The sequence below is a fragment of the Mauremys reevesii genome, linkage group 6 (genome assembly GCF_016161935.1).
Source record: "Mauremys reevesii isolate NIE-2019 linkage group 6, ASM1616193v1, whole genome shotgun sequence".
Lineage (NCBI taxonomy): Eukaryota > Metazoa > Chordata > Testudines > Geoemydidae > Mauremys > Mauremys reevesii.
The window spans coordinates 22,748,656-22,775,156 of NC_052628.1; the positions used below are offsets into that span (position 1 = coordinate 22,748,656).

Below are 26,501 nucleotides of genomic sequence, written 5' to 3' on the forward strand. Positions count from 1 at the left end.
CCTTATTCCCAGACTAGTCCCCTAACCACTAAGCCAGACGTCTGTGAGCAGATCCAAGTGGTAATGCTTGCTGGGGGATGGAGCTCCTGGTAGGGGCCCCATCAACCTCATTCCAATAAGCCTCTCACATAAAAGTTGGGGGAGTGGTAAATAATGAAGAGGACAGGTCACTGATTCAGTGATATGGATCACTTAGTAAGTTGAGTACAAGCAAACCACACGTATTTTAGTACAGCCAAATGTAAATGTATTCATCTAGGATGGGGTGGGCAAACTACAGCCTGTGGGCCGGATCCGGCCCTACAAGGCTTTGGATCTGGCCCAAGCAATTGCCACCCCTGTGGCGCCACGCCACAGGCCCCACGTCACTCCCAGAAGTGTCTGGCACCACGTCCCTGTGGCCCCTGGGGGGCAGAGGGCTCCGTATGCTGCCTCGCCTGCAGGCACTACCCCCCTCCGGCTCCCATTGGCCAGGAATGGGGAACTGTGGCCAATGGAAGCTCTAGGAGAGGTATCCGCAGGTGAGGGAAGCGTGTGGAGCTCTCTACCTGCTCCTCCAGCAGGGATGTGGTGCCGGCTGCTTCTGGGAATGGAGCAGGGCCAGGGCAGGCAGGAAGCCTGCCCTGGCCCCGGTGTACACCACTGCTACTCCGGAACCGCTCCAGGTAAGCGGCGCCAGGCTGGAGCCTGCACGTCGAACCTCTCCTGCCCCCCATACCCTAACCCCCTGCTATACCCCAATCCCGTTCCGCACCTCGCACCCCTCCTGCACCCCAACCCGCTGCCCTAAGCCCCCTCCCACACTCTGCACCCCAACCCCCTTCCCCGAGCTGCCTAGTACATCCCACACCCCTCCTCTGCCCCAACCCCTTGCCCTGGGACCCTTCCTGCACACCACACCCCAACCCCCTTCTCCAGCCCTACATTCATGGCCCTGCAAGCAATTTCCCCACCCAGATCATAGATTATTAGGTTTGGAAGGGACCTCAGGAGGTCATCTAGTCCAACCCCCTGCTCAAAGCAGGACCAATCCCCAACTAAATCCCCAAATGGCCCCCTCAAGGATTGAACTCACAACCCTGTGTTTAGCAGGCCAATGCTCAAACCACTGAGTTATATGCAGTCCTCAGGCCAAAAAGTTTGCCCACTCCTGATCTAGGAACAAAGAATGCAGGCCATACTTACAGGGTGGAGGACTCTATCCTGGGAAGCAGTGCTGCTGAAAAAGATTGGAGGGGGGGGGCGTCATGGTGGATAATCAGCTGAACAAGAACTCCTAGTGCAATGCTGTGGCCAAAAGGACTAATGCATTCCAGGGATGTAAAACAGGGGAATCTTGAGCAGGAGTAGAGAGGTTATGTTACTTTGGCATTGGTGAGACTGCTGGAATACTGCATCTAGTTTGGGTGTCCACAATTCAAAAAGGAGTTGATAAACTGGAAGCATTCAGAGAGAGGCACAGGAATGATTATAGGATTGGAAAATAATCCCTGATAATGAGCTCAATCTGTTTAATTTAACAACAAGAAGATTAAGGGCTGCCTTGCTTAGTTTCTACATACCTACACTGGGAACAAAAATTTGATAATGGGCTTTTCAGTCGAGTAAACACAGGTGTAACAGGCTCCAGTGGCTGGAAGTTGAAGCTAGACAAATTCACACTGGAAATAAGATGTAATTTTTTTTAACTGGGGGGGGGGGAAGGCATTAACCCATTGAAACAAGTTGCCAATATTTGTGGTGGATTCTCCATCACTGGCAATTTTAAATCAAGATTGGATGTTTTTTCTAAAAGATCTGCTCTAGTTCAAACAGGTATTAATTCTGGGAAGTCCTATGGCCTGTCTTATACAGTAGGTCAAACTAGACAATCACAACAGTCCCTTCTGGCCTTGGGAATCTATGAATCTCAGCCCAGGAGGGGTCATGGCTCTGGGAGAATGGGCTTTAAGTTGGATTTGGCCAAAGGATTCTTGCTGAGACACAAGCTAGTCAAATGCAGGAAGAGATCCAGGAGGAAAGGATAGCCGAAGAGGGTTTAGGTCACCATTAAGTTTCCTTGCAGTGATACAAACACAACTATGGTAGCTAGCTAGCTACTAAATAAACAACATTAGTCAGATTTTGTTAATGACTCTTATTTGCTCATTATCTCTGTAACTGTGATTGGTGCCAGTGCCATTCTCAGCAATATTTCATTGCTTACTCCCAGCAGGGTTTCTAGTATCGTGACACAGAATCAGCATGGGAAATGCAGTTTAGCATGTAAATGCCCAAGAAAGGTAGGAGACTTTAAAACCCCTACGGCAGGGTCTATTATTAAAAATAAATGTGATTCATTTCAAATTCTGCATGCCAAGAACAAAATGTGGCTCCTGAGCCTGCATTGCCAGGTGCAAGCGCACTCAGAAATCCTTGCCTTTGTCCCTCTCGCTGATGACTTGCCCAATCCTCCTTCCACTGAGGTCATTGAGAGTTTTGCAATCAACTTCAATGGAAGCAAGAATAGCCCATGACTTTGCTCCACTGAGGAGCTCTTTGCCCTCAGAGAAGAAGAGCCTGCCTAGGAGCTAGAGACTAGGGAAATGACACTGAAACCTCTCTATCTTGTCAAGTTTGAAACGCTGCCGAAATGAGCAAGAGAGAGAAAAGGAATAAAACCGGAGGTGAACAAAGGGAGACCAGTTTGTGGCCGTGCCTCTGCAGAAATGGAGGAGCAGCTATTCTGGGCAGGAAAACGTTGTACAGGGGAGCGTGGAATTTGGTTGGAGGCACTGAATGGGTCTTAGGAGATCTGTTTTACAATTCATCCCTCAGCTACAGACCATGGGCTGGTCATTTGTTCTTCCTCTCCCTCAGTTCCCCATTTGTGAAATAGGGATAAAATACTTTCCTACCTCACAGGGGTCCGGTGAAGATAAATTCACCAGTGTTTGTGAGGTGCTCAGTGGGAAGGGGCATATAAATAGACAGGCTTAACTACGACAGCTTCTTTTAGTGGGACACCTCTGAGGGAACTGATTTAGCTTGAGAACGCAAATGCCAGTTACTGCTGCTTAAATCAGCACAGAATTAGCAATATAGTAGACTTCTTTTTTTTAAAAAAAAAGGTCAGGGCTGCGCAGAGTATTGAATGGGTGTGTTTTATTGTACTTTGAATAAATCTAAAATTAATACACTTAACAAGGATGCATTCAGCCAATGCCAAGGAGTTGAGTAGCATTTAACTTGTAGTGAAATTCCAAGAGATAGTCCATTAATATGAAAATTGCTAAATCAAGACGGAAGGAGAAAATAAAGATGAGAAACAGTGAATATCACTTTTAATTTTGTATTCAGTACAGTGTTTTATCTCAATTAAAGTTTTTTTTCAGAGCTTTTCCCTACTTTTTCTTTTTAATGAGCTACTCTGTTATATTGCCATAGGGGACTCTGAATATATCAGGTAAGAGGATGCTGCTATAGCAAATTCTCTATTAGAGGAGAACCCCAGGCTGGTATTTTTTTAAAACATTTTTTCTAATTGTTCCTGTTTGTGATTACTCTTTTATTGGAACCATAACAAATATCAGACATGTCACACATAAGTAATGCCATTTATTATGAAGCTACAACAATAAATTGTCATAGGTTGTTTCTTAAACAATTTATGTGCTAGAACAGCGTGTGCAGGTGCTGCGTAAAAGTGCTCATGCAGAGCAAGATGAAAGGTACTGAAGTGTCTCGGAATAATATGGTGGGCTTGCGAAACATGAGTCTAGCGTGAATGGTTATTTAGGTCACTTGTGAGACTAGCAACCATCGGAATTATAGCCACAAAACCATCTTTCCTTAAAAGATTGATTTAAACTTGTTAAACTGATCAAGGGACTCTATTACAAAGGCAGTCGGCATATGGCAGATAGCAAGGTGAGGAGCATGGTATCAGCACCTAGATAGAATAGAGTACTAGCATAACTGTATTATAAAAGTTCGTGTTGCTCTCACAATCTTTCCTCTAAAGGTGTAAGTTTAGCACCAAGTGTGGCAGGACTCCCCTTTGGTCCCAAGGGAGTCAAATCATTTGAGTAATAGACCATCACTTCTTCACCTTCCCCAATTTTAAATAAGTCACAATGCCTGGAAGCAAATAATGAAGTGAGAAATTACTCCATGCTGGCTGTAATGAGCACAGAAAGATAACCTCAGCGGGGTGAGTTCCCTTCTACTTATACCATTCCCACTTGGCCAGTCTCCCAGGTCACTGTCGGGTGCCTGTTAGTCCTAGCTCATTTACACTGTGCCGTGTGGGCATGAAGACTCATGTCTCCCTGAGTCTAGAGATACGTCGACAGTGGAGGTAATTTCCAGCTCGCGTAGATGTACACGCACGAGCCTTGCTCTAGCGAGCAGGCTAAAAATAGAAGTGTAGCCATGGTGGGAGGGGAGGCAGGACAGTTTAGCTGTTTGAGTAAATACCATGGTAGGACTGTACTCAGGCCGGCCAGAGCCTCTCCCCGCTGCTGCTACACGTCTATGGTTAGTGTGCTGGCTTGATCAAAGCCGGCATGTGCACACCTACCTGTGCTGGAAATTATACTGCCACTCCAGTATGGATGTACCCAAGGAGACTGTGATGGTCGAGTAAAGCCCTTAATTTTCAAGCCCCAGTTCTGAGAGGTGCTGTGCACCTCAAGAGCACTTGCAAGCTCCATTGAGTTCGGTGGGTCCGTGTCTGGCCCTCAATACAAGCTCTGCTTGAGAGTGGCAATGGAGCTCTATGACCAAATCCTTTGCAGTCATGTTATATATTTAATAACTTTATCTCCAAACTGTATAAAAATGGTCTGGTTTTTATTCCTTATCCAGACTATTAAACATTCAGGAGTTCAAAAAATAAAAAGCAAATATTCTTAAGCATCTCATAATGTTTAGAAGGCAATAGAACTGGTACTGACCAGCAACACCATCGGTCTGCATAATTTTAGAGAGTGTATGTGCATATAGATTATGTATGCACGCATGCGCACATACACATATGATACATCATTTTAGTCACCATCCAAATATTAGCACCATATTATATTAGCAGCATATCTTTAACAGCCGATTTAAAAACACCTAAAAAGTAGCTGTAATTGTCATTAATTGTTGTCCCACACACATTAAGAGGCCCAATCTTGCGATGCTTCACCTGCAGAACTCCTATGAACTTCAAGTGAAGGATTGAGGCACAGATCTTGCAAATACTGCCATGCCTGGGTATGTGGGTGTGGGTGTATTCTTGAGGGATGGGCCGCTATGCTCACCTGCATGGCTGCAGTTGTTGGATCGTGGCCTTAGTACGGTATAGTCGGGTCTAAACGTATTTCTAGTACGTTTTACAGTCACTCCTTCAGTCACTGCAACACATTTATGACTGTGTACTCCTTTTCATACGGTATAAAACCAAGAAGACTGTATGTAGTACATCCTTAGAACAATTACGAAGCTACAGGGTATGGCTTGGATTTTCAAATGTTAGCCAATACATATGTTAGGCATAGTATATTCCACATTAATAGGTATTATGTGCATGGTATTAATATAATATACATGATATATATGAGTGTTGGGAAGTTAGTTAACACAGTTCTCTTCCCACAATTCTATTCCCCCACCACTTTGCAAAGCTGAAGTCAGCTTTGGGATTAGGAAATAGAAAACTTGTCAAAGCAAAGGGGCATGAATACTTTGTACTCAGTCAGCGGTTCTCAAACTATGGGTCGGGCCCCCAAAGTGGTGCAACCTCATTTTAATGGGGTCGCCAGGGCTGGTGTTAGATTGCTGCGGCCCGGGGCCAGAGCCCCATCGCCCGGGGCTGAAGCAGGAGTCCCACCGTATGGCGGGGCTCAGGTTACAAGTCCCCGTCCCCCAACTGGGGCTGAAGCCCTTTGGCCCTCCCACCCCACTTGGGGCAGCGGGTCGTCTAGTAATGTTTGTGGTCAGAAGGAGGTTGCGGTGCAATGAAGTTTGAGAACCCCTGCACTAATGTCCAGGCAGGGCAGGCTTCCATGGCCCACCCACACTTGGAATGTAGTATTCTAAAGAAGGGCTAGGAAAGTATAGGGAGGTATCAAGGACAAAGCTGGCACAAAGTGGCAGGTTGAGTGAAGCACCCAACCAAAGGCCGCTCTAGTTATAGGTGAACTAGGCACTGCCTAAGGCCCATACTTGCCCCAGCGCCCCTCCATCATGGGCAGCTGGGCCAAATTTGGGCCAAATTTGAGTGGTGTTGCGCCCTCACGTGCCAGGTTGCAATGCTACTCAAATTTGGCCCAGCCGCCCCCTGTCATGATGGCGGGGCAGCTGAGCCAAATCTGCCACTCTAGGCCAATGAGGAGAGGGCAGAACACTGAAGTTTTGCCTAACGTGGCAGTTTGTCTTGAGTGGCCTCTGCAACCAACTTCCACTGAATTTCAGTGGAACTTGAGCACCAAGCTCCCTTCTGCCCCTTTAAAATGCTCCGCTCAAATCCGTGCCTGTTTTAAAGGCCAATCCAGCTCCCATTGAGGGTAGTTACGCCATTGACAGTAGCTTCAGTGGCAATAGGATCAAGCCTACTATCTGATACCATCCATGGGAAATGCTCCACTATTGACTAGGCTTCCTTAGCAGATATTTGATTGTTTGCTTTTGACTATCACTGTAAAATAAACTGTTTAACTGGGTCCAGTGGGTGCTGAAAGCTTGGTTTTAAAAAAGGTTGAATACTGCATCATGACAGCGTAAAATATATGGTATAATTTAATCCTAAACATTTCTTCTTTAGGCCATTCCAAGATATTTGCACCAACAGAACCATGCTCAGAACTGTGTACTTAGGAGGTCTCCTTTAGAGAGTCAGTCAGGTGTTTAATAAAACATGCTGACTAAACTGAGTTGTCGAATGCAAGTTCATAGCTAGCTATGACAAACTCCACTAGTTATTTTAGGTTAATAGCCTTTTAAAGGGACAGCAATAACTAGCAGTTTTAAGAGACAGTCAAACAGATTTTTTTTTTTAAAACCCAAGTTTGTAGAAAACCTAAGGGCCCATGGTGGGGATCTTCAGCTGTCCCTCTGGGGCGTCAGCTTTACAGTCACTCTGGCAGTGCCAAGTGACTAATATACAGAAGAAGCTGGCTCAAAACATGCAGTAGAGCTCTGTGTTATAGTGTGATGGATCTGCTAAGGAGGAGACTACAACTCCCATTAGCTCTCTCCCCATTCCCTCCTGGCCAGGTAAGAGAAAAGTTCCTGAACCAGGAAGTGGTCAGACTCTGTTTGGAAATGGTGGCTGCATGGCAAGCAAGCTGCTGCAGAGAAGCTGATTTCAGAGCAAAATCCCCAGGAACCATATGCAGAACAGGCTGTGAATGCCAGATGATACAGCTGAATGCAGGTCTGTATGGGACTTATAGGGGAACAACAGCGGCTGGGCAGGGAGCCAGAGCAAAAGGGCCTCAATGTGGAACACTAACTCATCCTGGCCTGGAAATCTCTATGTGCCTATTACTAGAATAGAGATTGGACTGGAGACAGCACCTCAGGCACTAGACCTGAAGAGCCCTGACTGTCCACTGGGCTGCCCCAGGGACCCAAACAAGAACCACAATTGCTCACTTTGAACTATAACTTGTTATGCTTCTGTACCTAGGGTATTTGCAACCTTTCCCTTTCCTGCCAGCCCTTTTCCTTGGCCCACTACGGCTAGCACCAATAAGGCCTAGCTGCTGAAACGCCTACAGTGCTTGCCTCCAGGTTGCAATATACCCGGCATGGTACTGGCATCCCAGGAGGTCGTGTGCAGAGAAGCCCCAGTAATTACAATAGACAGGATAGAATAACTTCGCCCTTTGGAATCTGAGACTAAATGGAGTTATGTACAAGAGTCTGTTGCTATTTTAATACTGTTTTGGGGGAACCCCAGTTTGTTCTTCCACTGTAAATGGAGAAAACAACCAGCACAAAATTCATTTAAAGACCAAATGAATCCTGTATGCATGTCCTTAACCTGTATTCCATGCATAAGAAGTACCAGGAACAGGTGTACATTGCAAATCACAATGACAAATTTGTGGCTGTCTTAAGAGAAGGCTGGAGAAGCATATTGGGACTGGTTGCCCTAAAGGATGTATTTTCCCAATATTAATCAGTTATTTAGGTTTCCATCTATATAGAATGGCTCAATATAAAAGAGAAAAAACCCTGTAAATGGAACCCCTGATTAAATTAATCAGGTTGGAAAACACCTAGTGCCCAGCAGGAGGTTGGCTGTTGCTTTTTTTGATTGGAGGCAATTTTCTTCTGGGTTTGGTGTAATTTTGTTCTTTGAAGCGCTGTTGATTTCCAGATCTTGTTTTGTTAGGAATTCGGGGCCTGTTACATGTGAAGCAGCACTGAGTCTGTATTGATGGCACCAAACATTTGCCAATCCGCTTCAGCCTCTGGCAGAAATTAATGGACAGCTTGTCCTTGTGGCACAGCAGGCCTATGGCGAAAAACATGATGAAAGTTAGTTATAGTCTGGGCGTCTAGATGAGAGTAACCTATCTCCGTGTCTAGATCTGTGCGAATGCATGGACAGAATAGGAGAGAAGCAGAATATCTGAGCTCCAAGGCAGCACATGCACCAAGGACCTTTGATGAACAAGGCCCAAACCACCATGTGTCACACCACTCTCAAAGGTACCGCATTTACAGATATGCACTGCCTCCCTGTCCCACTGCCCTACCAGGAACTGCTGGCTAGCGAGGGGAGGGGATTCCTCCAGAAACTGTAAGAACTTACTTTGCTAAGAGGCCTTGTGGACTAGGAGGAGCTGGTGGTAGCTTTCGAGTAAGGCAGGAGGGAGCAGATACTTGAGTGCAGCAGTTCAGGCCCCATTCTGCCCCCTCACTTTCTGTAAAGAACACACTGACCCATTCCTGTGTATTATCTTGCCATCTACCTGTGCTCTGCTCAGCATTCTCAGTTCCACATTACTTGTGGCTTCTTCAGCCTACCCATATCCGGTGTTTGATACAGCAGAACGATGTCCATTAAGAGGCCCAGGTATCAGCGTGCAGCCATCTGACTGGAGGATCATATCCAGAATCTTGATGCAGCTTTGGGCCGATGCAAGCAAACCCCATGATAGCTCCTCAAATTGGAACCTCAACCTGTACCATGGTATAATCTAAGCAGCTGCTGGCCAATGATAGGATCAGGCAAACTGGGCAGCAATGCAGGGAGAAGATAAAGGAGCTCAAGGTGACATACCGAAAGACCAAGGATAAGAATTCCAAATGTGGAACCTGTCTGTTTTATGGTGAACTGGACTATGTTCTGAGCAATGCCCTGAGCACAGAGTTTGTGCAGAAGAGGCACCAAACAGCCAGCCCAGAGACGAGTAACCCCTGGCTTTGGAGAGGACTGGCCCTGAATCCTAGAATCTCTTCCTTGATCTGGGCCAGTAAGAGCACAGCGGGTGGAGAAGAAACAGGGGAGGACCCAGTATCTGAACTGGTTAATATTGCCACAGCCCTCTCTGTTACTATTATGAAAGATATGATGAAATATTTGGGCAGGTTTTACCCTATAATCCTAGCTGAGTGGATGCTGTGCTGTCACACACATCTAACTCACCCCCATTCTCTTCTCCTTCCCCCTTGCTCTCTCTCTGCAAGACGAGCAGAGACCTACCTGAAGAGTGATTGTCTCATTATCAGTACTGAAGTGGGTACTTGGTGATCTCCCTTAGCTTCTGAAGGGGAGATGAGTCCAGTACCGGTTTCTGACAGAAAATTCTGTTGGTGCTGTGTATGGTAGCGGTGTTGGCAAAGGGAGTGTGTGTGCTACCAGAACCGAGAACTCCAATAGTGCCAAGGAGGTGGTCGGTGCCAGGTATTTTGGTGCAGGCGCATATGGTGCTGCAGTTCCCAGTATCAGCATGGATGATGTTGAGGTGCTTAATACGGCATGCTCAGTGCTGAAAATGAAGACTTCCTTGGACTTTGGTACTGTAGCGTCAGCACAGGACTCCACTTTAAGACTGTGGGAGGAGAGAGTCTTAGGAAACACTTTCTGTCCTTGTACTGCAGAGGGGAATCAGTGCGATCCCTGGAGCAGGACTCCTTGTGGCTCCTGTATGGATTTGTCTCTGGTGTGGCTGGCAGGAAGGACTTATTTAAAGCAGCCAAGGAGCTCAGGGCACTAGTCACGTGAGACTGAACAAGTACCTGACACTTCTATGAAGGTCTGTCTAGAACTGATGGAACTTTCCAAGAGGAAGTACATCAGCTTTGCCTCCCTCACCATTAAGGCATAGTTTTCAAAATAGCTTAGCACTTGCAAATGGGGACAGATTTTCAGGAGAGCTCAGCACATTGGATGCATGTTGGGTGCTGAGCTCTTCTGAAAAATCTCACCCAAGTGTATTAACTTACCTGCACTTTTCCTGCACTCTTGCATATTGCATTTCTGAGATTCTGGAGGCTTGAGCTCGTGCTCACACATAGTTTGATCTTCAGCTTCATTATCTTCTGTATTGACGCACTTTACTGTTCTTTGCTGAATGCCCCCGCCACAGGAATCAGTGCACTGAAAGAGAGACAATTAATTTATCCAAAAGCCTTCTGAATGGGGATTGTGTTGTATGCTTTTAGCATGTTCGTCAATAGCGCAAAGCAGCTCTAACGTTTAAGTTGCTAAGCAAGGGATGCATGACCAAGATCTAAAGTACTATGTACCTTTTCAGGATTCCCAAAGATTTGCCAATATTTTCTACTCATATTATTATAAGAGCAATAATGATATGAACTTCAGACGGAAGGAAAACAAGGCAAAGGAAAGGTTTATTTATATAGTCTACATACATATTTAGATCTTTTCCACCTGTTTTTTCCCCATGAGATTTCCCACTAATAGATTTGTGAACTGCGTGCTCCAAATGCCATCTTCCTGTATAACTAGATGGTAACGCTATACTGTTGTCTGACAAATCCATGACACCATTGGGCCTGCTATTACAGTCATCTTGCTGTTTAGTCTCACTCTGTTTACCTGTGGTAAAATGGTACAGGTTTCAAATCAAAATAAGCATCTGATACCTCGCTGTTACCTTGTTCTCTATTTATTATTAATGATCCCTTTTATGGCACTGTACAGCACAGTGTAAATTTACAAAGAAAATGTTTAGACCTTCAAGAATAATAGACTGTACTTGATCTTACACCGGTAAAAACCAGAACACAATCTCTAAAAGGTTGTAACAATCTGCAGAACACGAATACAAGATAGAAGCTAAACCAAATATATGAGGCAAACTTCAGCTCCAAATAAGAGGCATCTAAGGCTGCACCTACACTAGGAGCTAGAGTTGTGATTCCCCTGCTCATGCACATATATACTCATGCTAGCTCTCATCAAGATAGTATGAGCATAAATAGTGTAGCCACAGTTAAGGCACAGCAGAGCCATGCTGAGTACAAACCCCTGGTGGGTATATACTTGGCACGGGTCAGCCGCGCCTCTGCTGCTGCTACCCCTGCTACTGTGGCTACACTGCTATTTATACTGACACTAGCTCTATGAGTGTGGGTACATGTACACAAGCAGGGGAACCATGTCCCTAGCTCCTACTATAGCTGTACCTAATGCAGCTAGTGAGCTTAAGGAGAAACTACCCAGAACTAGCTGCATCATCAGACAAAGCATGTAAATCCTTGAGTGTGTTAGGCATTCTGTTCAGGAGAGACTGACTGCTGTAGCATTCTGGAGCGGGCCAGTGAAATAATTTCCTAGGTGGTCCTTCCCTAAAAACTGGTGTTGATTGAAAATTTTCTCTCTACACTGTTCTTGATGAAAAATTGGGGTTTTGACAAAATGAAATTTTTTCGGTGAAAAGGATCTGCTTTCTGTGGAAGATGTTAACTTTTGGTTGAAAATGGACCACCCTAAAACTGAAGAGATTTTGATTCAGAAAGATCACCAGAGTGCCTCACGGGAGTTGTAGTGCAGACGCCTCATGCCCCCATTCTTCTCTATAGGCCAAGTTTCCAGCCAGACTATGGCCAGGTCTACACTACAGACCTATATCAGTATAACCACTTTGCTCCGGGGTGTTAAAAATCCACAACCCTGAGCGACGTAGTTATACCGACCTAACTCCCCCCATCTCGTCTAGACAGTGCTATGTCAACAGGAGAGCTTCTCTCGTCAACATAGCTACCGCCTGTCAGAGAGGTGGATTCACTACGCTGACAGGAGAAGCTCTTCTGTCGGAATAGGTGCATCTTCACTTAAGTGCTACAGTGTTATAAGCGTAGACCTGCCCTACATCTCCCACATTGCACTATGGACAAGAACTTCTGCAGGGGCTCAACAACAAGGGGGATGGTGGTGCATCATGGGAGATGTAATCTTGCTGGGGAACCTGGGTCCTAATGGAGAATCCATGAGGGTCTGAACTACCACTCCCATGAGGCATGGCGGTGGCATTTCTGAATCAATATCTTTGGGTTTTAGCTAAAAGTTTTCAGTTTCAATTTTTTAATGAAATGTCAACATTTTCAGAAGGGAAAAATAACCATTCTCCAACCAGCTGTACTAAACATAACTAAATCTACTGCGATCACACCACTATGGAAAGGACTAGCCTGAAGATTTTGGAAAAGCTGAATGAGTGGCTTCTTTGAAGATATTTAGGCTGCCAGTATCTTTCTTTGCCCCAGGACAACTGCAGCCCAACTGTTTCTCCTTATCCAGATGCCAATATAGAAAAATGTCTCCAAGATACAATTCTCCAAGGAACTGGGGTATAAAATAATCTACAAATATTCATCCATCAAGGGGTTTTGTATGCATTCTGATCAATTTTAGAGGTGTTTTCCCTCCCTTCTCTTTGAATATACAGTAGCTAACAAGATAAATCATAAATCTTGAAAATTACCACCCTATGTCTTTTCCCTAAAATTTACAGAGCTAAAGAATGTCTGCCAAGGCTCTACAATTATTAAAAGAGGGATGTGTACCTCTATTCAGTTCTGCTAAGTATTCTCTTTCTAGTCTCTCTCTCTCTGTCCATAAAGGATTTTGTTGTAATCAGTATGAAGTATATAAATGAGGCCCTAGATATTCAGTGGCAACTTCCAAAATTTTTAAAATTGAGGTTTTTATTGGATTAAATAAAATTAAATTGAATAATACAGTCAGTACTGTAGCCCAGTGTTATTTCAATATTAAATTCAGTTTATTTTATCCCGTTCCCCACATTTTCAGTATAATTCAGATGTTATCTTTACATTTTTAGCATTAAACCCATTTAGATGAATAGGGCAGGTCATACTTCTCAGCTATTGTTCCAAGTAATGTGCAAACTCAGGAAGATAACACTTTAAACACTGGGTTTGTCTACACTTTAAACACTGGAGTGGTGCAGTGGGAGAGGTTCTGCTCCTGGCACAGGTAATCTACTTCTCCAAGAGGTGGTAGCTAATTCTCCCACTGACTTGGTGCTGTCTACACTGGGGGTTAGGATGCTGTAACTGTAGACTAGGCCTCAGTTATGTTCAGTCATGGGGGCTAGAAATATAAAAAATGAAAGCTGAGGTTCTGGATCCCAATTCTGTGGCAAGGGATGAATTTCTTGACAGTGAAATCATGCAATATGAGAACAAAGTCTATATGCTGCAGAGAACACCTCCTCACTGAAAAGACAACCTACTTGGCATTCTCTGTCTCCAATTTTTTATTAATCTACAAAAGTTTCTGTTTTATACAAAAATTAACTAATATTCTGATAATCATTTAAAATTTGTACCATCTTCAAGGAGCTCCAGAAGAAGTCCCTATATTAAAGTTAGGAAACATCACTTGAATTGCTAGAATTTTTCTAAATGGTCAAAGTTCTTAAGGGGTCCCCCATTCTTTAATGTTAGATTTCACTCCAGAAGCTACTCTTTATTCCAGTGTCTCACCGTATGTTATTTTAGGGGTTTTTTTAGATGTAGCTTTTTTATTTTGCTATACATGATTTTTTTTTGTCAAATTCCCATTTACATAGTAGGATTTGTTTTGAACCAGTATTATGTAAAACTAGATTGAAAAATTTAAGGCAATTTTTGCTTGACTGAGCTTGTAATGAACAGTTAAAAAAAATCAAAGCCACAGCAGTATTACTTTGTAAGTCCTGCCATAAAAATCTGAATTACTATATATTTTGAAAACAAAACATCTATTTGGTTGACTGCTTCTCCCATACTAAGAATGCTGCATCTCAGCTTTGGAAGATTTATTTCATGGTCATGTAGCAAAAAACTTAAAGTGGAACAAAACCAGAATATACCATGAGTTGACTTTAATAAACCAATTACTTTCTGTTACATGAATTAGATGCCTGGAACAATGTTAATGGAAAAACCTACCAATAAATAAGACTCACAGAATATTCAGGTTCCATTTTATGGCCTTCTGCTGAAAAAATAATGTATAATTTGCTTTTTTTCTCTTAGCATCAATGAATCATCAGTTGGAGAATTATATTGCAGACTGACTGTCATGGCTTGCCATATACTATTGTAATTTATATTTAAGATTCTGGGGTTTTTTTTAAATATAAAATGGTTGGTGGGATGTTTATGCAACATACCTTCTACTATGAACAATATTTGTAAAGTAGTATTAGGATATAAGAAAATAGGAGGGAAAGGATTATTGTGTATATGCCCCTTCTTCAGGACTGCACACATAATGTAGATAGATACACCTCTACCCAATATAACACAACAATGTCCTAGGGAGCCAAAAAATCTTACCATGTTATAGGTGAAAACTCATTATATCAAACTTGCTTTGATCCACCGGAGTGCGCAGCCCTGCCCCCCTGGAGTGCTGCTTTACCACTTGATAGCCGAATTCATGTTATATCGGGGTAGCGGTGTACATACCTAATATTAGATTCTTTATTATAGTTTCAACAAATTTGTCTGGTACCAAAGTTAGGTTTACTGGCCTGTAATTGCCAGGAGCCTTTTAAAAAATAATTGCTATATTAGCTATCCTCCAGTAATCTGGACTGGGTCCAATTACAACAGACTGGTGACTGTCCACCAAGGGGACTCAGCCAGGTCTGTAACAGAGAATGTGCTTTACACAAAGAAGCAGAGCTCTCTTTTCCCTTTATTGCTTTGCTCTTCTCTTGAGACTACCTGAATCCATGCCTAGATTTGCTGCTTCTACCACCCATAGAGCTTCCCTATACAGTTAACTTGCAGTTTTTGCCTTCGGGGCTTTTAAAGCAAATATCATGTGGATGAGAATAGGCGGCAAATGATAAATCTGCAAACAGATACAATTACAGTATCACAACTGTGGAAAATTTGCTCCACAACACAGCAACTAAAAATATAAATATATCTGCATGGTGGACACAGCTGAACTGGCCTTTCAGGTGAGATACTGGACAGTATCTTTTGAGAAGACCCTTGCTCTAGTCTTATCACTAACTGTACACTAAGAACTGGCTTGCCATGTATACTGTACCTCACAAACACTGTGAATAATTATTAAAGGGTCCGATTCTGCTACTCTTGTTCTCATTGACCAGTTCCTTACTCCTTGAGCAGTACCACTGATTTTAACGTGAGCTAGGGTAGCAGCTTTAGGCTTTAATTTATCAGTAGATTCTTATTCATTCATTTTAACCAGATAACACTGGAGAATTGGAGTTAATTAGCCAGATCAGGTTCTGTGTCTGGAGCGGATGATTTTTTTAGTTGTGGTGGATGCCACATAGTATATTTTACTATGCATTTCTCAAAAGCCCAAAGACCAAGGATTGAATCCTACCGAACTCCACGTCCCATTTATCCACCGAGTACAAGGCTGCCCATTGCAGCGTGCCGTGGAGTTAGGCTTTTTCGTCCAGTCACAATAGTCCTCTTCTGGACAGTAGACGTGTCTTTCTTGCAGACCACCACCACATGTTTTCGAACACTAAAATAAAATAGCACACAAGAAAAAAATAGAGAGAAAGCAATTTTAGGTGGTCAACAAAAATATAAACAGGCTACAAAGGAAGCAGAGAACACATTTATTTGAGAATTGCACAATCACTGAACACGTAGCAAGAAACATTTATCTGAAATAATTGATGACATTATCAAGTATAGTTTAGCACAGACATCAAGTCTGATGACCCAAAGATGAAGATAACTACTGCAGTAATGTATTTATTTAATCTTTTATAATGACCCGGACAGGGAAGGGGGCTGTTCTTAATCTGAAGCATGAGGCAGAATTTTATTAATAAATTCACTCCTAACATTCATAATGAAAGCCACATAATATTATTCAGATTTAGAGTAGGGACAATGATTCATGTCATAATGTCAAAAAGCAAGTCACGTTTCTGCAGGCTTAATCTGAAATTTTAATGTAAGAGTTTTGGTCACTGGGACAAATTTATGAGATGCAACCTCTCACTTTCATGAGGCTGCTCGGGGATATTGAAAATCCATACAGCACATACTAAACATTTAGCTACAAAAATGGCAATAAACAAGCATCGTACAGAAATATGGACTGAGGATATTTTTAAAACTTTCTTTCCAAACCTGTTTTTAAAAGTGATCATGGTTGTGGTTTAGCATCTTGAAATGTATCAAAGGCTTGATACATGGCTGGGAATATAAGGGTCCAAAAATACTTTGGATGAAATTTTGTTCTTGGGCTTTCATGAAACTTCCTCTATCTGATGGTCTGCTTTCTGTAAATGGAGCTGCTCTCTCCCTTTAGGATAAGCAGAATATCAGAGTTGAGGACCAACTTGCAGGTCTGATATCAGCATTTTATCCTTAAATCACAATTTGGAGTGCTGTGTCACAATATCTCCAGCGTGAAAAGAGCAGCCATGGACAAACATGAGGGTTTAGTAGATTTTATTAGATAGGTTAATGCTGAAAATTTTTGCCAACCCCTCCCTCCCCCAAAACAAAACAAAACACAACACACAACTTTGGTGGTATAAATAAAATATAACCTGTATTCAAACCACACATTGGCTTTGGTTTTGCAAAACTAAATCCAGCAAATGAGATGTTTACAACACTAAAACCAAACCTCTGCAGCTCTTCTCTTATTTTAGGCTTGGATTTTCAACATATCCTATGGCAGTTAGATACTCAATTTCAATTCCACAATAACACATGCACAATTTCTTTATTAATACAAGGCACCCAATAAGGTCTAATTTAACTCAATAAAGTTTATCTTACTTCCATAAGGTTTGTTCAGGATATTGTCAGTCATAGGCACCTTTCAGAGTGGGGTAGAGACATGGCAGCTGTAACCCGACTGATGCTGCTCATGCCTGTTGCCATAGTGGCAGATTCCCCATATGTAGACCGTTGCTTCTGGAGCAGGGCCACAAGCACAGACTGGTGGGATCACATTGTCGTGTGGGCCTAGGATGACCAGCAGTGGGTCCAGAACTTTTGTAGGAAGAAGCAGACATTCCTGGAGCTTTGTCCAGGCCTCCAGTATCAGGACACACACATGAGGGAGGCTATGCCAGTCTGGAGGCAGGTTGCTATAGCCATTTGGAAGCTGGCTATCCCATTGTGCTACAAGTCTAGGGCTAACCAGTTTGGTGTTGGAAAGTCAACTCTGGGAGTTGTGGTGGTGTTGGTTTCTGAGGCAATCAGTACTATGGTTTATCCAAAGGTGGTAGGTATAAATACAGTTCCTGAAATAACTACCAGATTTAAGAGAATAGGCTTCCCAAATTGTGCTGGGGCTTTTCATGGGACTCATATACCCATAGTTTGTCCTCTGCCAGGAGCACATGAGTGCATAAACCGCAAAGGTTTCTACTCCATCATTATGCAGGCCCTGGTTGACCACTGAGGTTGGCTCATGGGTATACACCAGCAAACTGCATGATGCCAGGGTTTTCCAGAGATTGGGATTTTACCTTCATGGACAAGCTGGGGCATTATTCCCTCTAAATTACATTTTTATAAAGGAAGTCACTGCACCCACTGCTAGTCTAGGGAACCCTGTGTACCCTCTTCTTCCATGGCTTATGAAACTGTACCCTGATCTCAGAGGGCTTGGCAAATGAAGGTTCAACTACATGCTCAGTAGCTGTGGGATGGTGGAGGAATATGTGTTTGGCAGATGAAATCCAGATGGCACTGCCTTCAGACCCCTTTTGATGCCAATGTTGTCATTGGCATCCACGTCACAATATCTGTAAGACCAAAAGTGAGCCATTTCCCCAGGAGTGGCCTTGAGACACTGATGAATTGCTGGACTGGTAAACACAACCAGAAAGTGCACCTATCATTACTGGGGCAGGATCCACATGAGCAAGGGAAATCAGGGATGCCTTGTGCTCCCACATAGTGGATTTGCAGGGTGACATAGATGAGGGGGAATTATGTAATATAGTTATCCCATGATTAAATTATCCCACGCTCATACCACAATTTCTGGGGCTGGTGCAGCTCAGGAAATTAAGAAGAACTGTCCATGTACCTCCACATACAGGTAGGGACTACTGCATAAGAGGGCTTCTTTAAAATGAATTTTGTTATGCATTTTATAAAAACTGTACATGTGCCTCCACATACAACTTATGCATTACTATGGCAAAGTTTCTTTTAAATGAATTTAATAAAACCTGCTCAATGAAACCTTATTTGAAAGTTGAACACTTTATTTTAAACAGGCCTACAAACAATAATGTAAAAACCTTACAGGCAGACCAGCTATCATGAAGACATGGAACACAGTAAACAAAAACAACGCATTTAAGAAATCCAATAAACAAAAGTGCTAAAATGGCCAAACTATATATGTATTGCCATGATAACAGTTTTACTGTTTTTGGAACTGTGTCTTCCCTGTGTGGCTGTTCTCTTTGTCCCTGCTTGTGCATTTCACACGTGTACGCCATGGTTGAACAAGTGTGGAGAAATGTACAGGGTACGACTGACTGTCTCATGCGGCATTCACGGCTTGGGCCATGGGCCAACCAATGCCAGAACTGTCCAAAGGCTGCACAGGCTGCAGGACACGGTAGCATGGAGGGGACTCAGTGTGTGGAGCTGGAGCTGATGCAGAAGCCTTCAGCCTGGTGGCCATGAGAGCAAGTAGCCTCTTTCAAAGTTCCTTCTGTTGTACTCTGTCCTCCTCCTTCAGGGTATGTCTACACTACAAGTGCTACAGCAGCACAGTTGCAGCTATGCCGCTATAGCCCTGTAGTGTAGACACTTATTACAGCAATGGAAGGCCTTTTCTGGCGCTGTAGTAAATCTTCCTTTCTGAGAGGTGGTAGCTAGGTCGATGGAAGAATTTGGAGGTTAGGTCAACCTAACTACATAGCACAGGCCATGAAATTTTTCACGGCACTGAGAGAAGTAGCTAAGTTAACCTGTTTTAGGCATTGACCAGGCCTTCACCTCTGGTCATGCACCAGAAACTGCATTACCAATCGCTAATGTTTGGCTGACTTCCTCTCTTTCTAGCCTCCTCTCTTTCTTCTCTGTCTGATAAACAAGCTGTTTATCAGTCTTGGCCAAAATGTCCTGCATCATTTCATCCCTCACTCTCTTCTAACTTGCCTGGTGGTTGATAGTCTGCTCCACCAGGGTCCTGGTTCCATGTTTCTGTCCAGCAGAGGAGGAAGGGCCTGCCAAGGAAATCGAAAGAGTAGACTGTCTGATCATTGCGTGGAGGAGGGAGAGGGAGATTTCTACCCTTCCGCAAGGGCTGCATCCTTTCAAGGTCAAAGAATGATAATTTCTATCATTCCAATTCTGTTTTATTCACACAAAATTCACTGCCCTGTTCAGAAGCTCTTGCAAGCTATGCTTCAAGCGAACACACATTATGGTAAGATGCACATACCCAAATCAATTAAAATAATTTATAAAACCCCATAATTTCCTCTCAAGCAGGTAGTTCGTATGAAGGGTCCTATTGCTAACTATGGTTTTACAAACCTTGCAGTCAGGTCAAGCTCTAGAGGTTATTATTATCTTGGAGATGCCTGAGTGGAGATGAGAATGGAAGCTAGTGAATAGGGGTCAGCTAATGGTAGTTTGAGAGGGAGAGAGGGAAGAAGGAGCAGCAGTAATTCTTGGGATGAGTCAGTTTAATTTAGTTTTTCTTTTGGCTTGTTTAAATTTTACAGTGTGGTCTGTTGGGGATTGTGTGCTTGGGGATGGTGTGGGAGTGGGGATCAGAGGCCTACTAGCTATTAGCTGAGTGTGCACTAGCAAGGCTCTAGTCCTTTGATACTTGATCATTCTTGATTACCCTTCCCTGAGTTGACCTAGGAGCAAAAGTCTTATAAACCTGATGCTAAGTGAGCAAGGCGAGCTAGCAAACAGGGCAGTTTGAGAAGGAGTTTGTAGGAAGGGAAAAGAATAAAATCAACATGGTTCAGAAAATTTGCATCGCCAGTGCCAACACTGCTCCTAGCTCCTCCACCTGTACCTGTGTGCAGACAGAGAACCCAACTACGGATGCCTGTACCCAGGTCCTGGTGTGGATTTGCAGAGACTATGGCCTGCATTTCCCAGTCATAGAAAGCCAGGCTAGGGAGACCATCCAGTGTAAGAGGTGCCTACAGATAAATCTCTCAGGAAGCAGGTGGGAGAGCTACAGGAGGAGGTGGCCATGTACCATTTGCAAGAGGAAACAAAGGGAGATGGAAGCATCTGTCTGCTGACCTGACCTGGCACCCCGGGAGGTGGGCTGCCTGCCAGGGGTCCATATCTGGGACATTACAGAGGATTGTGGAGGATCATCCGGCTCTCTGATTACTATCCCATGCTGCTCATCCAAGTGGGCACTAGTGATGCTGCAAGATATGACCCTGAGCAGATCAGGAGTGACTACAGGGCTCTGGCAGTGAGCGTGAAGGAGTTGAGGATGCAGGTTGTGTTCTCATCGATCCTTCCCATCAAGGGTAGGGGCCCAGGCAGAGAGAGACATCCTGGAGATGTGTGGCTGTGTGGATGGTGCCACCAGGAGGGCTTCAGCTTCTTCAACAATGGGATGCTATTTTGAGAAGAAGGACTGCTGAGCAGACATGGGGTCCATGTATGAAAGAAGGGGAGGATTATCTTTGGATACAGACTAACCTAGTGAGGTGGCTTTAAATTAGGTTTGATGGGGTCAGGAGACAAAATCCCACAGGTAAGTCCAGAACATGGAGACCTGGGTGGAGGGTTGAAATCTGGGGGGAATACGGGCAATTATAGCAGGGACACAGGAGAACAAGAGGGAATATAGAGGGAAACTCTAATGCACATCTTAGATGTCTGTATATTAATGTAAGAAGTATGGGGAATAAACAGAAAGAACTAAAAATACTAGTGAATAATCACAATGATGAAGTAATTGGCATCACAGAGACTTGGTGGGATAATTCATATAACTGGAATATTGATATAGAAAAGGATAGCTTGTTCAGGAAGGAGAGGCCGGGGAAAAAGGAGAAGGTGATGTCTTTGATATCAAACATATATACACTTGCACTAAGGTTGAGATAGAAGCAGGGGCGGCTCTACAAATTTGGCCGCCCCCCCAATCAATGCCGGGAGGCGCCCCGAGCAGGAGCAGCGGCGCGACCGGGCCGCATGCATGCTGAGAGAGAGGGTCGCTGGCTCTCAGCTGGACCTGCTGGCGGCTGGCGCTGGGCGGGGGCTTCTGGCGGGGCGGCTGAGTTGAGCTGCGCCGCCCCATGCGGGGCGGGAGCCGCGGCGCAGGGCGGCCGACCCGTCCGTCTGCCGTGCCTGCAGCAGCGGTCCGGTCGTCGCGGGGCTCCTCCCGACCTCCGATGGGCGCAGGGCCGCAGCCCAGCCCCCCCGCCCCGCCCCTGGGGGAAGCCCCAGGCGCCGCGCCCTGCCCCCGCTAGGCCTCTAGAGCCTGGATAGAAGTGAGAGGCAGATCTGTTGAAAGTCTCTGGGTAAGGATACAAGGGGTAAAAAACAAAGGTGATGTCATGGGAGGTGTTTACTACAGACCACCTAACCAGGAAGAAGAGGTGGATGAGGCTTTTTTAAAACAACTAACAAAATCATCGAAACACAGAACTTGGTGCTGATGGGGGACTTAACTACCCAGATATTTGTTGGGGAAACAACCCACCAGGGCACAGATTATCCAACAAGTTCTTGGAATGCATTGGAGACAACTTTTTAATTACAGAAGGTGGAAAAAGTGACTTGGGGAGAGGCTGTTTTATTTTTGTTTCTGACAAATAGGAACTGGTTGAGAATTTGAAGGTGGAAGGCAGAAGGTGGAAGGCAGAGGGTGGGTGAAAGTGATCATGAGATGATAGCACTCATGATTCAAAGGAACGGTAGGAGGGAAAACAGCAGAATAAAGACAATGCAGATTTTAGAAAACTCAGAGAATTGGTAGGTAAAATACCAATGGGAAGCAAGTAAAAGGGAAAAAAAGAGTACAAGAGAGTTGGCAGTTTAAGGAGATATTATTAAGGTCACAAGAGCAAACTATCCCACTGCGTAGGAAAGATAGGAAGTATGGTAAGAGACCATCGTGGCTTAACCAAGAGTCATACAAATAGTGAAAATTAAGTCAAATTTATACATAAAACCCCATAAGCGTGCAGGGACAAAATTTGAAAGGCTAAGACATACCATGAGATTAAACTAGCTAGGGACATAAAGGGTAACAAGAAAACATTTTACAAATACGTTAGAAGTAAGAGAAAGACCAAGGAGAGAGTAGGCCCGTTACTCAATAAGGAGGGAAAGACAATAATAGAAAAGGCAGCAATGGCAGACGTGTTAAATGCCTTTTTTGTTTCAGTTTTCATCAGAAAGGTTAGCAGTGATCAGAGGGCTAACATAGTGAATATGAGTATAAACGGGGTAGGATCTGAGGTTAGAATAGGGAAAGTGTAAGTTAAGAATTATTTAGACAAGTTAGAGGTCTTCAGATTGTCAGGGCCTGATGAAATACATCCTAGAATGCTACAGGAACTGGCTGAAGAGATCTTAGAGAAGTCATGGAGGATGAAAAAGATCCCAGAGGAGTGGAAAAGGACAAATATAGTACTGATCTATAATAAGGAGAATAAGGACGACCCAGGGAACTATAGATCAGACAGCTTAACTTTGGTACCCAAAAAGATAAGGAGCAAATAATCAAAAAACCAATTTGTAAGCACCTAGCAGATAATAAGGTTAAAGTAACAGTCAACATAGATTTGTCAATAGCAAATCATGAGACAAGCTGGGTGAGGTGTGATGTGAAGGTGATTTTTTAGCATCTGGTGAATGACCAGCACATTCTCGAGTGGAGGGGGCTCCTGAGCTGCAGAAGGGGCCCTCCTGAATTTAACTAGCTGTCTGAAATTCCTACTCCTTGAGAAGTTCACATGCATCACCAGCCAGAAATGGGTGAAAATTAATGAAAAAAAATCGATAAGATACCGATTCAGGATGAAGACACATTATAGCTTCCTTACAAGCATCCTGCATTGGGACCAAGTACACCTCTACCCTGATATAACGTGACCCGATATAACATGAATTCGGATATAACATGGTAAAGCAGTGCTCCTGCGCACTCTGGCTGATCAAAGCAAGTTCAATATAATGCGATTTCACCTATAACGCGGTAAGATTTTTTGGCTCCTGAGGACAGCGTTATATCGGGGTAGAGTTGTACATCCACCACTACCATTTGGAGTGTACTAAATTCATCCTCCACTACCATTTGGGTAACAATACAGGTGGCCAGGGACACTTCTACTGAGGCAGATGGTCTGATGTGGCTGAGTTATAAACTGTGCTGTACCTGCAGGAAAAGGAATGTAAGCTCCATAAATTTCATACCCCAGCCATCTTTCTAACAGTAAGCATGTACCTAGTAAAACGTTAATGCTAATTCTTGTTTAACTTTTTATTCCATTTCTGTTTTGAATCCCACATGGTGCTGAGGAGGTGAGGCGCTAGAGAAATGGCGCGGCTTATGCCCCCAATGGGAGCACACATTGCTCCAAAGGGAGCCCTGCTTGGAATAAATAATTTTATAGGGAGTAATCCAGAAGTTCCTCCGACTCTTAATGTTAATAACATAAAATGGCAGCCGAAACATACCAACCTCCAGCTCCAGAGCTTGTTGTGCTGCTACTTCAACTGTGGGCTGTTCCCCAGAGCTGTCCCCGAACAGGTCCTCCGAACACAGACCCAGGATGTGATGTAGCATAGTCTGATCTGGGAGTGGCCTCAGCAACAGGATTACTTTAGGGTTTTGGTCTGGCGACTGCAGGCTCTCCTCTGGTGCTGCCTGTGCTTCTGGGGTTATAAGCATGCCATCCCCGCTCAAGAGATTGTCATGCACCACTGGGGGCTGTATGCTTGGCACGGTTCCCAGCACCTGATCAAATTCCTCACAGAGGAGGCAAGTAGACAGGGAGTTCCCTAAGGTGCGGTTCTCATCCTTGATTTGATAGGCAGCCTTGAAATGCTTGACCAGCTGCTGGCATTGATTGGTGGCCTGGTGAATCCCTAATGCTACCAGCCTCTCAGGGTATGTCCATACTGCACACTAAACCTGGGCTCTGACTCACGTTGGAGCAAAAGCCCCATTTCCAGCCACACAAAGATCAGTCTGATTCATGTGAGCAAGCACTCTGGAGCCAGGTCCTAGGTCCCTGCTGCGGGGTGGGTCATAGCCAGAGTCCCATTATGACTTGGGTCCAAACCCTGTCATTTTGCAGTGTGGATACAGATCAAACCACAGACCCAAGTCAGATTGTCTGTGTAATGCAGTATGGATGCATTAGCAAGGCTGTGAGACCCGGATGCAGCAATGGTGAACCCATGTTTACAATGCAGTGTGGACATTCAAGAACATGCTTGGAAACTGAGTCTACAAGCCCAGGTCCACAGAGGCTAATTGTGCAATGTAGACATACCCTTGCAGATTCTTGCATACATATGCTCATTTCTTGTGCAAATCATAGGTCTTTCTCTCCTCACACCACAGATTTACCAGAATCCCGCTGTGTTCCTATGGCCAGCTAGCAGCATGCTGGATGTGGGGCTTCTTCTTAGTGATGACCATTGCTAACACAAGATAGAGTTAACTGTGTTTCCAGTTGAGCAGTCCATGTGGAAAGGAAAGGTTAAATGACAAATAGCTGTATTAGACCCAGGAGGTTGATTCCTGTTCCTGGGAACAGAATAGGAAGTTTGGGTATAGAAGCGCTAGGTCACACAAGTCTAGGGAATTATGGGATAATATTGGCAGACTCTCCAAACATGAGCTTGGCAACCTGGACTTCCATTACATCCAGGCTGCAAAATGAGTGGGTTTGGACCAGCGCCAGAGCTGGACACGGGCTCAGACCCATACTCCTGGATGTGTCTACAGGCCTGCATCCTGAGAGGTTTCTGATGTGCGTCAAAAGGCCTTGTGTGTGGATGGTAGGGGGGCTTGTGCTTAAACCTGCATCTAAGCCAGGGTTTACTATTCAGTGTAGACATACCCTTAACAGGATCTGGGTATATAATGTATGCCTTACAGGATCTGGGTATATATTGGGTATATATTGTATGCCGATCTATGAGTATTTCAGATGTGGTTTACATTTATTGTAAGTGATCTGAGATCATAAGCAGAAGCTGCAGATCCTGTGATTAGGTAATAGCTGCATCTCTTCCTTTGAGAGTAAATTGAGATAATAGCATGAGCCACAATAGTCACTTTAGTAATTGACAGTTATTGCCTCACTCTAATTGCTTGTTTTATAGGCCAATACCTCATTCCAAGGCTCCACACGCCATTCCAAGCAGGGCTCTGTATTACAGCTAATGCTCGGTCGTGGTTTATGTTCTAATAATTGGCAGTGAAAAGGCCGTAGAACTCGCTTATCACGAACATCAGTACAGTGAACATCACGGGTCTTGAAACCACCACCACAGTTTGTAGAGCACTGTACACAGAACAGAAAGAAGCATATCTTTAAACCACAGACCTATGGCAGGCTAACATTTCCACATTCCAGGGGATCAAGGCAAATGTTTGCCTAGTGAAACATGACTGGAATTTCCTGTTCTTCTTAGGAGCAATGTAGTATCAGGATGAAAAACTGCTTCTCATCGCAGCAGACCTGAATGTGCCAAAATTATTTCCCTACCATCACTGGCATGTTTGAAACCTCCACCAGTAATACAAAGGCCTTGTTAATTAGGAAGCCCTGACAGTTGGTTTCAAAAAGTCTCATAGTAAGAGAGTAATAATACATCATAAAAAAAAATTCCCCCATAATTAAACATGCAATAGATTCTAAACTGCTTTGTTTGTCAAGTAAGAAATAAGCCATGGGTCGGCCATCTTTCAGAAGCGGTGTGCCGAGTCTTCATTATTCACTCTAATTTAAGGTTTCACGTGCCGGTAATACATTTTAATGTTTTTTAGAAGGTCTCTCTCTCTATAAGTCTATATATTATATAACTAAACTAGTGTT

The 26,501-nt window shown here is 44.0% G+C and overlaps 1 protein-coding gene across 13 annotated transcripts in view; it reads right to left on the reverse strand.

The window, feature by feature from the left end:
• Positions 1 to 3,147: 3,147 nt before the first annotated feature.
• ADAMTS12 (ADAM metallopeptidase with thrombospondin type 1 motif 12) overlaps positions 3,148 to 26,501 on the reverse strand; it is a 268,928-nt gene continuing 245,574 nt past the window's right edge. For 11 of the 13 annotated variants that reach the window (XM_039545726.1, XM_039545725.1, XM_039545727.1 and 8 more), the window contains 4 exons: positions 25,794 to 25,967; positions 15,830 to 15,976; positions 10,429 to 10,582; positions 3,148 to 8,491 (listed from right to left, as the gene is read on the reverse strand). In XM_039545726.1, the coding sequence (XP_039401660.1) occupies positions 8,253 to 8,491; positions 10,429 to 10,582; positions 15,830 to 15,976; positions 25,794 to 25,967 (714 nt within the window). In that variant the 3' untranslated portion in view covers positions 3,148 to 8,252. Of the gene's footprint in view, positions 8,492 to 10,428; positions 10,583 to 15,829; positions 15,977 to 18,897; positions 19,677 to 25,793; positions 25,968 to 26,501 lie in introns of those variants that run through there. The other 2 variants (XM_039545729.1, XM_039545734.1) reach the window with 2 other exon arrangements.